The sequence below is a fragment of the Mustela nivalis genome (genome assembly GCF_964662115.1).
Source record: "Mustela nivalis genome assembly, chromosome: 16".
Lineage (NCBI taxonomy): Eukaryota > Metazoa > Chordata > Mammalia > Carnivora > Mustelidae > Mustela > Mustela nivalis.
Genome location: NC_139035.1, coordinates 12,224,664 through 12,241,316, shown reverse-complemented (window position 1 = coordinate 12,241,316; position 16,653 = coordinate 12,224,664). Strand labels below are relative to the sequence as shown.

Here is a 16,653-nt window from a genome sequence, read left to right as displayed (position 1 = left end):
GGATATAATTAGCATTTTATAAGTGCTAAAATACTAAAAAATATTTGAAACTTACGCTCTTAATGCCATACCGTGATATTTATTCTAAATGAGTATTTTTTAGGGATTGAATGTTATCTTTGGTTGTTGGGGTTTTTTTACATTTTTAAAGTCAGATTTATTTAGGTATAATTTATAGATAATAAAATGGATACAGTCATGAAACCACAACCATAGTCAAGACACAGAACATTTTCTTCACCCCAAAACTTTGCCTGTATTCCTTTGCAGTCTAATTTCTTTCTCTAGCCCCTGACAACCACCGATCTATTAACACTCTGTCTCAAAGTTTTGCCTTTTCTCGATTGTCCTATAAAATAGCCATGCAGTATTATAGTCTTTTTTGGGTCTGACTTCTTTTACTTAGCACAGTGCTTTTGAGATCTACCCTGTTGTTGCAGGAATCTGCAACTGTTTCCTTTTCATTGCGCATTGTATGGTTCTACCACAGTTTGTTCTTTCACCAGTTGATGGACATTTGGGTGGTTTCCAGTTTGGGACTCTTACCTGGGTGTGAGCATTTGAATACAAATCTTTGTATGGACATAAGTTCTCAAAGCACTTGGATAAATATTTAGAAGGATTGTTGATTTTTAGTTATTTTTATAAAAAACAGCCAAACTGTTTTCCAAAGAAATGTATAGTTTTGCATTCCCACCAACAATACATGAGAGTTGCAGTTGCTCCGTATCCTCCTGAGTACTTGGTATGTCATTCTTAAAAATTGTTTGCCCTTCTAGTGGGTATGTAATGGTATCGTAATGTAGTTTTTCATTTATATTTCTCTGATGACCAGCAATGTTGAACATTTGTTAACTTCCATGTATTTCCATGTATATGAAGAAATTCATATTTCTTTTTTAATGAAATTTCTCTTCAAATCTCACCCATTTCAAAAATCTTGTGGAGGCACGAGAAGTGTGGACGCTGCCTGTGGAGGTATTGGTGGAGTCTGGAGTCGTGGGTTGTGAATTCACCCAAGGCAGAATGAAGGAGACAGTAGTTCACTGAATATGGCAGAGGAGACTGTGAGGCGGCAGTGCTGGAGGGGGAGTGTGGCGTAGTGGGGGAAGTGAGCAGGCGTGGGAACTATGGGATTTTCCTTTTTTGGTACCTCTGCCTGATTGTAATCCCATCAGTCAGCTAGGGCTTACGGATATTCTGAGGTGGGTCGTTCAGCTCAGTGGTCACTTTACCTTACTCAGTTTCCACTGCTCAAGCCTGTGGCCTAAAAGCGGCCTTCCACATCGTCCTTTATGATAGGTGTTCTGTAAATATTTTCTTCTGGTATGTGGCTTGTCTTTTCATTCTCTCCGCAGTGTCTTTTGAAGAGCAGAAGTTTTTAATTTTGATGGAGCTTCTCACTTTTTTATTTTATGACTTACGCTTTTTGTGTTTTATCTAAGATTCTTTGCTTAACCCATGCTCATAAAGATTTCCTGTGTATTTTCTTTTTATGGTTTATAATTTTAGCTAAATAATTTTAGCTACATTTGGGTCTGTGGTTCATTTTGAGTTCATTTTTGTGTATGGTGCAAATAAAGGATCGAGGTTTTATTTATTTATTTTTTTGCTTATGGATTTCCACTCATTCCAAGATCTTTTGTTAAAAAGAGTATCCTTTCTTGTGTGTGTTGAGTTTGAGAAGTTCTTTATAGATTCTGGGTATCAACCTTTTGTCTGTACTGTCATTTGCAAATACCGTCTCCCATTCTGTGGGTTGCCTCTTTCTTTTGTTGACCGTTTCCTTTGCTGTGCAGAACTTTTGATCTTGATGAAGTCCCAAAAGTTCATTTTCGCTTTTGTTTCCTTTTCCTTTGCCTTTGGAGACATATCTTGAAAGAAGTTGCTGTGGCTGATATCAAAGAGGTTACTGCCTATGTTCTCCTCTAGGATTCTGATGGATTCCTGTCTCACTTGAGGTCTTTTATCCATTTCGAGTTTATCTTTGTGTACGATGTAAGAGAATGGTCGAGTTTCATTCTTCTACATATAGCTGTCCAATTTTCCCAGCACCATTTATTGAAGAGACTCTCTTTTTTTCCACTGTATATTTTTTCCTGCTTTGTCGAAGATTATTTGACCATAGAATTGAGGGTCCATATCTGGGCTCTCTACTCTGTTCCACTAGTCTATGTGTCTGTTTTTATGCTAGTATCATGCTGTCTTGGTGATCACAGCTTTGTGGTAAAGCTTGAAATCAGGTAACGTGATGACTCTCGTTTTATTTTTGTTTTTCAACATTTCCTTAGCAATTCAGGGTCTCTTCTGATTCCATACAAATTTTAGGATTATTTGCTCCAGCTCTTTTGAAAATTACCGGTGGAATTTTGATCAGAATGGCATTAAAAGTATAGATTGCTCTAGGCAGTATAGACATTTTGACAATGTTTATTCTCCCAATCCAAGAGCACGGAATGGTCTTCCAACTTTTTGTGTCTTCTTCAGTTTCTTTCATGAGTGTTCTGTGGTTCCTCGAGTACAGATCCTTTACCTCTTTGGTTAGGTTTATTCCCAGGTATCTTATGGTTCTTGGTGCTATAGTAAATGGAATCGATTCTCTAATTTCCCTTTCTGTATTTTCATGGTTAGTGTATAAGAAAGCCACTGATTTCTGTATATTGACTTTGTATCCTGCCACGTTACTGAATTGCTGCATGAGTTCTAGTAGCTTGGGGGTGGAGTCTTTTGAGTTCTCCATATAAAGAATCATGTCATCTGCGAAGAGAGAGAGTTTGACTTCTTCATTGCCAATTTGAATACCTTTTATTTCTCTTTGTTGTCTGATTGCTGTTGCTAGGACTTCTAATACTATGTTGAACAAGAGGGGTGAGAGTGGGCATCCTTGTCATGTTCCTGATCTCAACTGGAAGACTGCGAGCTTTTTCCCATTGAGGATGATATTTGCTGTGGGTCTTTCATAGATAGATTTTATGAAGTTCAGAAATGTTCCCTCTATCCCTATACTTTGAAGGCATGGGAACAGATACTGGATTTTTTCAAATGCTTTTTCTGTATCAATTGAGAGGATCATGTGGTTCTTCTCTCTTCTCTTACTGATTTGTTCTATCACGTTGATTGATTTGCGAATATTGAACCATCCTTGTAACCCAGGAATGAATCCCACCTGGTCATGGTGGATAATCTTTTTAATGTGCTGTTGGATCCTGTTTGCTAGGATCTTGTTGAGAATCTTAGCATCCATATTCATCAGTGATATTGGTCTGAAATTCTCCTTTTTGGTGTGGTCTTTGCCTGGTTTGGGGATCAGGGTAATGCTGGCTTCACAAAATAGATAATCATATAAAAAAATGGGCAGAAGATATAAACAGACACTTCTCCAGTGAAGACATACAAATGGCTATCAGGCACATGAAAAAATGTTCATCATCACTGGCCATCGGGGAGATTCAAGTTAAAACCACATTGAGATACCACCTTACACCAGTTAGAATGGCCAAAATTAGCAAGACAGGAAACAGCGTGTATTGGAGAGGATGTGGAGAAAGGGGAACCCTCTTACACTGTTGGTGGGAATGCAAGTTGGTGCAGCCACTTTGGAGAACAGTGTGGAGATTCCTCAAGAAATTAAAAATAGAGCTTCCCTATGACTCTGCAATTGCACTCCTGGGTATTTACCCCAAAGATACAGATGTCGTGAAAGGAAGGGCCATCTGTACCCCCAATGTTGATAGCAGCAATGGCCACAGTTGCCAGACTGTGGAAGGAACCAAGATGCCTTTCAACGGACAAATGGATAAGGAAGTAGTGGTCCATATACACTATGGAGTATTATGCCTCCATCAGAAAGGATGAATAGCCAACTTTTGTATCAACATGGACGGGACTGGCAGAGATGATGCTGAGTGAAATAAGTCAAGCAGAGAGGAGTCAATTATCATATGGTTTCACTTATTTGTGGAGCATAACAAATAGCATGTTAGACATGGGGAGTTAGGAGAAGGGAGTTGAGGGAAATTGGAAGGGGAGGTGAACCATGAGAGACTATGGACTCTGAAAAACAACTGGAGGGTTTTGAATGGGTGGGGTGGGGGTGGGAAGTTGGGGGAACCAGGTGGTGGGTAATAGGGAGGGCAGGTATTGCATGGAGCACTGGGTGTGGTACAAAAAACAATGAATACTGTTATGCTAAAAAAAAAAAAAAAGAGTATCCGTTCCCTATTGAATTATCTTGGCCCCTTTGTTAGGCCATTGGTTTGAGACCTTTCTTCTTTCCTAATATTAAGTACCTGATGTTATTAATGTTTCTTCAAGAACTGCATCGGCCACATCACACAGATTTTGCTTTCGTTTTCATTCAGTTTAAGAGATTTTTCTGATTTCCCTTTCACCTATGGCTCATTTAGAAGTTGTTCCATTTCCAAATATTTGGGCATTTTCTAGCTATTTTTCCTCCTAGCAATTTCTGATTTAATTCCACTATGGTCAGAGAACATAACAAAGTATGGTTTCAGTCCTTTTAAATTTGCTGAGATTGATTTTATGGCCCCAAGTATCCTTAAAATACTCAACCTTTTTTTGGAAAAAAAAAAAAATCGTATTTTCTTTTCATTATCTTATATCTCAAGTAGCAGTTTACCAAATTACTATTTAATAGGCCGTATTTTGTTGGTTTTTTTTTAAAGCTCATGAATTACAGTGGTACCTCACCTAATCATGAATGACTATTATTTTATGGCTGTGGGATGCCATGTGGGTATTTGCTATTTCAGTCTTCTTGTAGCTACAGGTTTCTAAGCTGTTCTCCCATTTTCGTGCTTTTCATAGGTCTAAGATCCGGCAAACTTGGTGAACAGTGTGAAGCAGTTGTTCGCTTTCCCAGGCTCTTCCAGAAGTATCCATTCCCTATTCTCATCAATTCTGCATTCCTAAAGTTAGCAGATGTTTTCAGAGTTGGGTAAGTCTTTTTAAAGCCTCAGTGTCCTAAATTACTTTGCTCAGATTTCTCTCTTTGTGATGCTGTGGTCTTTATTGTTTTTGCCCTTCTGGACTTCCACATGGTTAGTGACCATTTTAGTGGATGTATGGGGCAGTCTGCAAAACTTTTTGGTGTGAAGTATAATGGCATTTTAAGCAGAAATGAAGTGGCAAGTCAGAGGATTTATTTCTTTGGGGAACAGAATAAATCCAATTAAGATAATCTTAATGTATATATTATTGCATCTTTTGGAAGTATCTGTGGTTTGCACATTGTTCTGAAAAGTTCCTGATTTAGTAACTTATAATGCAAGATTACATGTTATTATGAAGGGGCTGAAACATGGAAAGACTGGATAAATACCTTTTAGATTTTTTTTTCTCCCCACCAGTCCCTCTCCTGCTTCTTCCCACTGTTTTCCATGCACTTGTGTGTTTTTATACACACCAAGTCAGACTTGAAGAAGAGATGGTTAGAATTAGCTTGAGGGTGGAGGAAGATCATCTGACCTCTTGGCCTTGGTCATAAATGATGGAGGAGATTTAATTCATCCCTAGGGCTTTTCTTTCTGTCACTGCCATCTTGGTGTCCTGCAGCAGGACTGCAGACATCACTGACTGCTTATGCTTCGTATTCTAAGTGTAGGCTTCATGCCTCCAAACACCATACGATTCCTACTTGGAGCCCCCGTTTTCTCTAAGTACGTCAGCAGAGCAGTGTCTCCAAACTCTGACTCCTGCTGGCTCTCACATGATCTCTGATCTTGAGTGTGTTATTTTGGCCCCACATGCCTTTCTGATACCTAAGTGTGTGTTCCTTTGTGTTCTCCTTTCCGGAATATATGCTTAGAGGTCTTGGCCTTGGCTTTAACCTTTCTCATCCTTCCTTCTAATACATGTCTGAGGATGTCAGATAACATCCAGGCAACTGATAAAATAGGACACATTGGAAAGGAATGAAGCTGGAATTAGTTCTGTCCACTGTGGGAGGAGAGAGAGACAGAGCTGTAAATGCTGAGTTACAGGACATCTACTATCCCCTGTAACAGACTTGAGTTTTTTATTTCCTTTCAAATGTATTGTAAATGTTTGCTAAGACAGTTCTGTCAGTTCATACTTTGACCAAGATTGCATACCTGCTGACCACAACCTAGTTAGCCTGGTCTGTTAGCTTTATTACTTCTGATTTGCTAGGCATAAAATGGTACTTCATTGCTGTTCTAATTAGCATTTTATAAATAACGTGAGGTTGAATATTTTGCCATAGGTCTCATTTATTTTCTTTACTACAAATTTTCTATTTATTTGCTTCCTTAGTTTTTGTCTTTTATATGATTTTCTTTAATGCAAATCCTCAAACATAGTAAATTTTTGTGAGTAATGTCTGTATTTGATTAGATGAAGACGCGAAGGGGTAATGGGGACATTTATTTCACAGATCTGTAATAACACGTGTAACTAACGTTTACTGAGCTCTTTCTGTGCATCCAGTGCTGTTCTCGTTTTCATGTGTGAGTTAAGTACTGTGATCAGCATTAGATAATTGAGGATACTGAATTGAGCAAAGAAGTTAAACTTGTCACAGTGATAATACGGTCCGAGAGAGAAACAGAGCCAAGATACCAGTCTTGGCAGTTGGTCACCAGAGTCTGTGATATATTACCTTTCTGACAGTTTGAACATTTGTGTTTATTGTACATAATAAATTTAAAATACCTGGATGAGCAGTATGCACAACATGAGAAAATTACTGTTTTTAAGAAGACTGTCAGACATTTGAAAAGGGTTTCTTATGTTTTGTTTTGGCATTTCAGGTACGCTAACAAGTGCAAAAGCAAAAACTTGAGAATCCCTCTTTCAACATGGTGAAGTAATCAGATATGCTAACCACTCCCAGAAGCATGTCATCTGCAGATCTGGCCATTTCTCTTCCTTTTTGATCTGTGCACTTTCCATTTCTTCTTCTTAGTGCACTAGCTTGAACTTCCAGCGAAATGTTCTATAAGAGTAATGAGAGGCCTTTTTGCCTTGTCTCCAGGATTCTGGGGAAAGCATTCATTCTTTTGCCACTTAAATATAATACTAGCTATATACAGGCTTTTGGCTTGTATTCTTTATCAAGTTAAAGCAGTTTTCTTCTATTCCAAGTTTGATTAGTCATGGATGAGTTATTGAACTTTGTTCATTGTTTTTTCTGCATTGATAGGATCATGTAACTTCTTTAGCTTATTAATGTTATGAATTACATTGCTTAATTTTTTTATATTAAACCAGCCTGGTCTTCCTGGATTAAAAACAGTAACACCAACAACAAAAACCAAAGTATAGGCTTCAGCTCTTTTAATGATGAGAAATAATAAGAGATTGAAAAACATGGGCCTGTTGCTAAAATTTAACGTTGTTTTGGTTGCTTTGATTCCTAATTAAATATTACTTTCCTAAAGTGGTCTAATTTACTTTATCTCTGGTTCTTCACAGAAACAATTTCCTGAGACTGTGTGTTCTTAAAGTTACTCAACAAAGTGAGAAGCATTTGGAGAAGATTCTGAATGTGGATGAATTTGTGAAGAGAATTTTCTCTGTGATTCATAGTAACGATCCTGTAGCAAGAGCCATCACACTCCGGTATACTCTGTTGCTATAATGAATCACCAAAGATTGTTTGAGTTGCAGTTATGTACTCAAAAAGGGCAATATGTTTTCTTTTTTCATTTTGAATGTTAAGAATTTGTTTTTTCAATCAAGACTCCAGGCAGAAGTATGGTAACCACCCCAATCTATACCTGCTCTTCTGATACCACCTAGGATACTGTTTTGGTTGTGAATTATTGCCTAACTTGTGTTTGAAATGTACCTTTTTGTAGGTTGACATTCTGATCAGCTAACTGGGGTCTGAATCTAGCTTAGCCTCAGCTCATTTTGAACTCTTACCTTCCTGATCTTGTTCTGTTTCATGTTGGTTTTTCTATTCACTCTTGGCTGTGTGCTCATTTTTATATGCAGTAACTTATATTTGAACTCCTTGGAGAATGCCAGATGGAACCACTGTAGTTTCTCCAGCCTTTTCTTCTCTTTCCTGTAATCTAAAAACATTTTTTTTTTTTTTTAAGATTTTATTTATTTGAGAGAGAGAGAGAAGGGGAGCAGGGGTAGGGGCCGAAAGACGGGAGAGAGAGAATCTCAGGCAGACTCCTCACTGAGTGGAAGCCCAATGCAGGGCTTGATCCCATGATCCTGAGATCATGACCTGAGCCGGAATGATGAGTGGGATGCTTAACTGACTGAGCCTTCCAAGCATCTGCCCCCCACCGCGCATATTTTTGTTTAATTTTGCCAGCATTTCATATTGTAAGCCTTATATTCAGCTTGAACCATGTTGTCTTTTTAGGTCTGCTATCTATAGAATGAATGTGTAATTTTTAGACTTTTGAAATTCACTTTCCTAAATTTTAGGGCTCACATCTGACTTGCCTTGTTCAGAAGTGAACCTTCTTTTTAATCATGAAGTCTAGGATGTCACCACTTCTCTCTACTTTCTCATCAAGAGCCAGGTCTTCCCTCTTGTGCAGAATTAAGTGCTTTTGTAATTCCTCTGCCTTTTGAGTGATTAAATTATGAGCAGAATGTAATATTTTAAAGTCAGTTAATTGATTTTATCTTTTAAAAACTATATATAATAGAACAGAATTAAATTTAAAGATAGTTTACCTTTTGATTCAGCAAATTCACTTCCCGGAATTTTTTTCTATAAATCATTTCTAGAAGTTGGTGAATATAGGTATACAGATGATCATAGTATCTTTTTTGTAAGAAGTGAAAAATTGGGGCAAAACTGTGTATTAAAAGGGGAATAACTTATGGGCCACTGTATAACTTTTAAAGAATGAAGTAAGTATGTATTTAACACAGAGATATTAAGGGGCACCAGGATGGTGCAGTTGGTTGAGCATCCGACTCTTGGTTTCAGTTCAGGCTATAGCTCAGGCTGATGAGATTGATTCTCTTTGGGCTCTGTGCTCAGCATGGATTCTGCTTTCTGAAGGGAAATGTTCTCTCTTCCTCTACCCCTCCCACTTGTGCGCTCTCTCCCTCAAATAAATAAATAAATCTTGAAAAAAAAGTAGTCAAGTGACGTCTGTTTTTAACTCATTTTTATCCATAATATTAATATATGTGTTTATATAGGCTCAGGAAAGAATATGGAGGCATATATAACTGTTAACAGTGATTATTTGTGGGAGGGGTTATTGGGCTATGCATCACAAGAGAGTTCTCTGTGTGGTTTTGCAATGTTTGAATTATTTTCCACAAGCATAGGTTTTTTTATTTGTTTTTTTTTTTAATCAGAAGACAAAAATAATAGAATTTAGCTAGTGGAATGATTCTATAAATGATTTAGAGCTAGTTTGAGTGTTTTAAGAAGAATATAGATTAATATTTGAATATTTCATTCATTTTGCTCTTTCTAAGTCATGGCAACTGGGCTTTGCCACAATTCTTCATTGAAGAACTATTGCTGTCAATAAAATGAGAGTTCTAGAAAGCTTCCAGAAATATTTATTTATTTAGGAAAAGCACTTTAAAGGAAAATAATCAGATTGAAATTATATTTTTCAACATTAACATTTGATGCAAAAAATATTAAAAGAAACTTGAATTGGGGCACCTGGGTGGCTCAGTCAGTTAGGCGTCTGAGTTTGGCCCAACTTGTGATCTCGTGGTCCTGGGATTGAGTCCCATGTCTAGCTCCCTGCTCAGTGGGAAGTCTGCTTGTCCTTCTCCCTCTGCCCACTTGCCTTGTGCACACACACACACACACACACTCTCTCTCTCTCTCTCTCTTTCTCTCAAATAAATAAATAAAATTGTAAAAAAGAAATTTGAGCTAAGAATGTTGAGTCCAATTAACACTTAAAACATAGTACGGGGTGCCTAGCTGACTCAGTTGGTGGAGCATGTGACTCTTGATTTTGGGATTGTAAGTTGAAACCCCTGTTTGGGGTAGAGATAACTTAAAGATAAAATCTTAAAAATAAATAAATAATAAATAAAATGTAGTGCAGTTAATAAGATCCTTAGATATACAAGGCTTTAGATGGTTTTGTCAAATAAAGAGGGACATGTTTTAAAAACATTCTTGGTGTAGTTATTTTAGGAAGAGGAAAAAACTTGAAGATCAGGAATGGGGGTGATCAGGGTTTTGTAAAGCTTGCAGAATTATAAAGTAAATATCAAATACCAAAAAAATGTATTTGTAACAACTCAAACTAAAATTCTAATACCAAATTTTGATATGAGAGTATCAAACCCTTCTCACAAAAATAGAACATTTTTGAGTAGCCTTAAAATTTTTTTCCATGATTTCATTTTTTTCATGATACAAAAAATGACTTAAAATGAAAAAGTATTTTTTAGTTTAATATATTATTTAACGTTATATTATAAATTTTTGAAATTTATAAAGGTGTAAAGAAAACCAATTTTGCCATTAAAAAAGTAATAAGGACTGGGGTACCTAGGTGGCTTAGTGGGTTAAAGCCTCTGCCTTCGGCTCAGGTCATGATCTCAGGGTCTAGGGATCGAACCCCACATGGGGCTCTCTGCAGTCAAATGCTCTGCCACTGAGCTATACCCCTTCATTGGGCTCTCTGCTTAGCAGGGAGCTTCCCTCTCTCTCTGCCTGCCTCTCTGCCTACTTGTGATTTCTCTCTCTGTCCAATAAATAAATAAAATCTTTTTAAAAAGTAGTAAGTGTCATTTGCTACCTTAATCATGTAAGAAAGAACATGATTTGTCAAAAAAATTTTATTTTTATTTTTTAAAGAATAAAAATATTTACTTTTCTTTTTTTAAGATTGCTCTTACGAAGCCAGAAGCCGTTGCTCTTCTGATTTTTTCTCATTACATAGATAAAATTTTTGTCTGTTTTCAAATTTCATATAAGTGGGCTCATACAGTGGGTATCCTTTTGTGTAAGACTTCTTTCACTCAGTGTTTTTGAGCGTAATCTACTTTGTGTGTCAGTAATTTGGTTCTTTGTATTGCTGAGTAGTTTTTCATTGTGTGACTGTGAATCTATCTGTTCTTCTTCTGATGAATGCCTAGGCTGCTTCCAGTTTGGGGATATTATAAATAATAAAGTTGTTGTGAAGACTTGTGAACATGCTTCCCTTTCTGCCAGATATATATGTAGGAGTGAAACTGCTGAATCATGGGGTAGGCGTGTATTTAATTTTTAAGAAACTGCCAGGCCTCTTTCCCAAGTGGGTTTAAACATAATTTTTTCTGACCAACAGTATGTGAGCTCTGGTAGCTTCACCCTTTTGCCAGCCTTTGGTGTTGTCTGTCTTCTTCGTTTTAGCCATTCTAATGAGGTGTATAATGGTTTTGATTTACATTTCCCTAACGGTAAGGATCACGTTCTCATGTACCATTTGAAGACAGTTTCTTCTATCTCTTTTTGGGAAGAACTGTTTGAATTGTTTGCCTGTTTTCTTTCATTAGGTTGCTTAGATTTTATGATGTTACTTGGCTTTTTTATTACAGAATTGTAAGATTTCTTGATATATTCTAAATACCAGCCCTTTGTCAGATATATGCTTTACAAATCATATTTAAAGATAGAAACTTCTTTCAGGGCCTGAAAACCATGAACGGAATGACTACCATTTTTATACTCTTCCTTAAGTTATGTATTAACATTAGTGTTTCTTATGTTTCTAAAATAACATATGCCTCAGAATAAAGATCATTCCAAAGTGGGTAAGTGTCAAAACCAGCCCTGATGCTGGCAATGGATTTAAAAAAAAAAAGTCCATTTTTTGAAATTCGATTTGAGAAGCAGGGACCTGTTGAGCTGAAGAGAAGTTTGGCTGGGTGTATGGGGAGAACTCTCTGGTCCCAATTCACATTCTGATGAGTTGACATTTCACAAATTCTTTCCTTGATGTAAAGCAAGAGAAGTGATACCAGCTCTAATGGAGTCACTTATTTCCTATATGGTGAAAGATTTCCTTATTTCCAAAAAAAAAAAGTTTTCTGGTCACTATAGAAATATAAGAATCTGGCTATTAAAATCTGTCTTTGAAAATTACAAAGCACGTAAGTGAAGAAATGAATATTCCTTCTATCATGAAATACTTGACTACAATACTTTTTTTAATAAAAAAGATATGATACAGAACAATCTTAATGTTTTATAGGAACATGATTTTTCATTGAGGAGCATTGTAATAGCACGATGAAAAATGAGTCTGTTAAGGAGAAAAACAAAGTCTACAAAGAAAAGATGTTACTGATAAATGATAGATCAACATTAGGTACTCTTGAGTACCCATTGTTTAGAAAATTTGGTATTTGTTTTTAGGAAAATAGATCAAAGTGGGACCTCTGATCTCAAGGAGCTTGCTTTCTGGAAGAATGTATTAATAAGATTACAACATATGAAGGAGAGCAAAAAGTGGTGCCTCTCAAACACTAAGGAGTTCTTAGAGTCAGAATGATTTAAACTTAAAGAAGAGAAAAGACAAGGAAGAGATGATATTTTAAAGGTGTTTTCTTTTTTTACCCATTACTTTAGACTTTGTAATTGAAACAAGTGGAAGAAGAAGCTGGGAGGTATTCATAGTGTTTGAAATGTAGTGCTATAAATTATTTATAATATTATCAGAAACATTTTCATAAAGTAGTGACAAATGGGATTATGCCTTTTTTTGCCTTTTTATATTTAAATTTAAATAAACTGTTAATCAAAATGTGTTGATACTAGCCTAATCTAATCTTTCCTTATATAAACTATTACATTATAAGCTGTTTATTTCTTTGGAAAAATATAACTCTTCTAATTTCAAAACCTCATTTTCAAATTGAATACAAATGACATAGTTAGCCCATTTTAGTATTTTGTTTGGTATAAACTCAAATACTTACATCCAATCAAATCTCCATAAGGTAGTTAGGTGGTGACACGTCAAGTTGGAAAGTTACTTAGGACACTGACCAAGGAAGGTTGTCACTGTAGGAACTCTGTTTTGTTTACCGCAGCATTTTGCAGCCCTCAACAATCCATGCCTTTCTGCTGAAAACATCTTTTCAGGCTTTATCTTATGTAATTTATGTTACAAACAACAGATTTTTTTTTCCTTTTCCAAATTTTTCATTTATCATAAAGTAGACTGTTTTTCCAGAATGCTACCGTCCTCATCCTTGCAATTCTGAAATGAGGCCCAGGGAGTGTCCTCTGCCTTTGTTCTCTTGATGTTGGAGACAGATTTGAAAACCATAGTATCAGTATTTACTGTTATAGAAAAAAAGACTGGGAGTCTTACCTTTTTTACTTTCTGGATCTGCTTAAAAGCAAAAATGTTGTTTTCCTAAAATGGACTTACATATAGAACATTGGAAAATTGATATTTTGATGCTTTAATAATTGAGAAGTTTCTGGGCTCTGTTTGGTAACTGGGAGTTACTTCAGGATGGTAATTTTCAATTTTGCTTATATAAGATAAACCATGTTAATTATTCTGACATATCAGTGTGAAAAGTGTTTAGAATTTGAGTCCTTGCTTGATTCCTAAAGTTGATGTTTCATTAACCCGAGATTTAAGGGATTATCTGCAAATTTTACTTTGGGCAATCTAGGCTTTGCCTTGCTTCTTCTTCTCTTGATTTTTTGCTTATTGTATTTCTATTCTTCTTGGATTTCTGTCTCCGTAGGATGTTAGGAAGCCTGGCATCAATAATTCCTGAGAGGAAGAATGCTCATCATAGTATTCGTCAGAGTCTGGACTCACATGATAATGTGGAAGTTGAAGCTGCCGTTTTTGCTGCTGCAAACTTCTCTGCGCAGTCAAAGTAAGCATCAGCCTTTTAATCATTTGTCTTCCCAAGAAGAGGTTTTGAAGGAATAACTCATCAATATACATAAACACTAAGTGAAAAATGTAAATGGCAAGGTGTTTTTTCCAAGAGGGTTTACGTCCTGTTGGGGAAACAGAACTTCAGTACGTAAAACAGAACGCTTAGGTAAGTATGTTAGCATTGACTACACATGAAATAAGAATTTCCAGAAGGACAAATCCGTGTAGATTACCTCAGTTAGGGAAGGCTTCATTGTGAATCAGTTTTGTCTGCTGAGGCACCCTTTCCAAACATACATGGTTCTAATGCTGAATTTTTGCTTTCTTACTGTCTTCTCAAGGTTAGCTTTTTGGCGTTAGAGCTGTGTAATGGTTTGGCAAAGATAGTAATTCGAGCTGAAACCAGTTTCACATATTGGGGATGTCATATCCTATACTATTATATTGCAGAACAATTTGTTTTCTTGGATGCAGTACTGACCATGGTTCTGTTGCTATGTTTGACTTGTTTGGCTCCCCTATCTAAAAATATAAATTATCCCCTTCACTGACAGATAGCAAACTAGCATTGCTTTCTGGAGGGCATTTTGGTAGTATGCATCTGCCTTAAACGTGATCATTTTTTTATCCACCATGTGGACCTAGAAAATCCACTTCTGAGAACTTATCCGGAGGAATCAGCAATGTGTACTGATACTTATTTGCAAGTATGCTAGTTGTAGTGTTATAAAAACAACAAAAAAAATTAGTAAGAACCTAACTTCTAACCAGTGTGCTTAGATAAATATGATCATACAGTGAAATATTATGTCAGCTCTTAACAAGTATATTTTAGAAGTATATTTGGAAACAGGTTACATCATAGCTTATAAGACCTTACAGAATATATTTTTTAAAGAAACAGGTATTTGTATTGATGAAATATAAAAAAGACAAAGGATATATATATCAAAATCCCGTGTCTGGGTGATAAGATGGTACCTTATTTTTATTTTTAATTTTTTAATAAACTTCTTTGTATCCTGTCAGGAGCAAGTTTGAGCTTTAGAATCAGATGATGTAATTTTTAAAATAAAAAAAGATAGCTTTTCCATTAAGAATCTCTACTAAATTTGAATAAAAGTTAGAACAGTTTATCACCAACTTTCTTTCTTCAGATTTTAATTATATGCATATTCATCTCTTCAGCTGCTCCTGTTAAACCTTCAGAATCCCAGGATTACTCACTGGGAAAAGAGAATGGAGAATAGAAAGCATGTAATTTTTTTAATGCACTGCTCAAAATTAGTAGGTGTAGCAGTGAGTGAGGAAGAGAAATACTGAATAAACACAGTCCTATTTGTGCTTTTGAAAACTGGTGTTTTTTTTCTTATTGAGAGTCCTCACTATCGAGAGAACTTTTTTTTTTTAAGATTTTTATGTATTTATTTGAGAGACAGAGATCACAAGTAGGCAGAGGCAGGCGGAGAGAGACGGAGAAGCAGGCTCCCCGCTGAGCAGAGAGCCCAATGTGGGGCTCAATCCCAGAACCCCGAGATCATGACCTGAGCCAAAGGCAGAGGCCTTAACCCACTGAGCCACCCAGACGCCCCGAGAGAACTTTTTAAAAATTGTTTTTATTGGATGGGAATTATATCTAGTGAGCAGTTATCTGATTATTACTGTCAAGGTGTCAGTACTTTATAATCTGCTTAAGTAAACTTGCATTTCCTGAGGCTCCAAAAATAATTTTCTAAATTTACTTTCTAAATTCAGATGATAAATTAATAATTTAGTGATTATATTTTATTTAATGAGAATCATTTTTGGTTCAGGTTCTCTTATGTTATCATCAGAAGCTAATTTTACTAGTTGTGGAATTTCTGATCTGTTTTGGAAAAGATTAAGACTAAGTAACATAGAAACATGATTCTCCGCTTATAGAATTGATGACCAATAAACATTTAAGTTAATAGTTTACATAGAAGCAGTTTTGAACAGGTTTCAGTGTGATATAATTTGTGACATTTAAAAATACCAAATTAGTGTAATAGGAAAGAATGAAGGGCATAGCAAAATGTATCAGAGTATAAAAATTAACTAATTGTATAATGAACTGTATCTTTTTGAGATTAGCATTTACCTCTTCTGAAATGCTGACCCGACTGGAGAAATCAAGTATCTTGACCAATACTGATGGGTTTTTGTCTTAGTATCTCTCTCAGTTTTGGATCTTAAACAAATTAGAGCAACTAGCAAATTAAGACCTTAAGAATTTATTTAATACTGTTCTCCTTTTGTCTGTTAGCATAATCACATCTAACTTGTTCTTAAAAAGGTTAAGATTTTACATATTTAAAGAGAGTCCCTATGTCACAAAGCAGGAGTTGGAAACCCAAATGCCTTCAGAAACTGTGGAAGCATTGTTATTGAGAGAGGAGCCCTCTAGCGGCCAGTGCCAAACGGAACAGCACACTGGCAGTGTAAAAGTGGTGGCTGCTTAATTCTTCACCCCAGCTGATTGTGACAGAGCAGGAATGTATGCCCAGTGTTGTCAGGGCTGACTTCTTTGGAGGGAGCAGGTGTGGCATGGGTGGAAGCTAGAAAATCTGATTATTCTGTTTATAGTCTTATTATCATATGAAACTCTATATTCACATACATTCTTAATATTGACATTAAGGATTTTTAAAAATAGTATTAGACAAAGAAAAGAAAGAAAACTGCAGCCTTCTGATTTGCAGTTTATTGGCCCTGAAGGCCCATAACAGATTTTTGTTGAGTTGCATAAAATTTATTTATGCAATTTATTGAGTTGCATAAAGTTAGAGTTACTGAA

General features: G+C 36.0%; 1 protein-coding gene across 2 annotated transcripts in view; it reads left to right on the top strand.

The window, feature by feature from the left end:
• Nucleotides 1-16,653, top strand: part of INTS7 (integrator complex subunit 7) — a 92,045-nt gene that overhangs the window by 9,321 nt on the left and 66,071 nt on the right. Inside the window, exons 2-4 of one of the 2 annotated variants that reach the window (XM_082702394.1) lie at nt 4,828-4,957; nt 7,456-7,602; nt 13,693-13,830. In XM_082702394.1, coding sequence (XP_082558520.1) covers nt 4,828-4,957; nt 7,456-7,602; nt 13,693-13,830 — 415 coding nt within the window. Of the gene's footprint in view, nt 1-4,827; nt 4,958-7,455; nt 7,603-11,116; nt 11,194-13,692; nt 13,831-16,653 lie in introns of those variants that run through there. The other variant, XM_082702395.1, reaches the window with a different exon arrangement.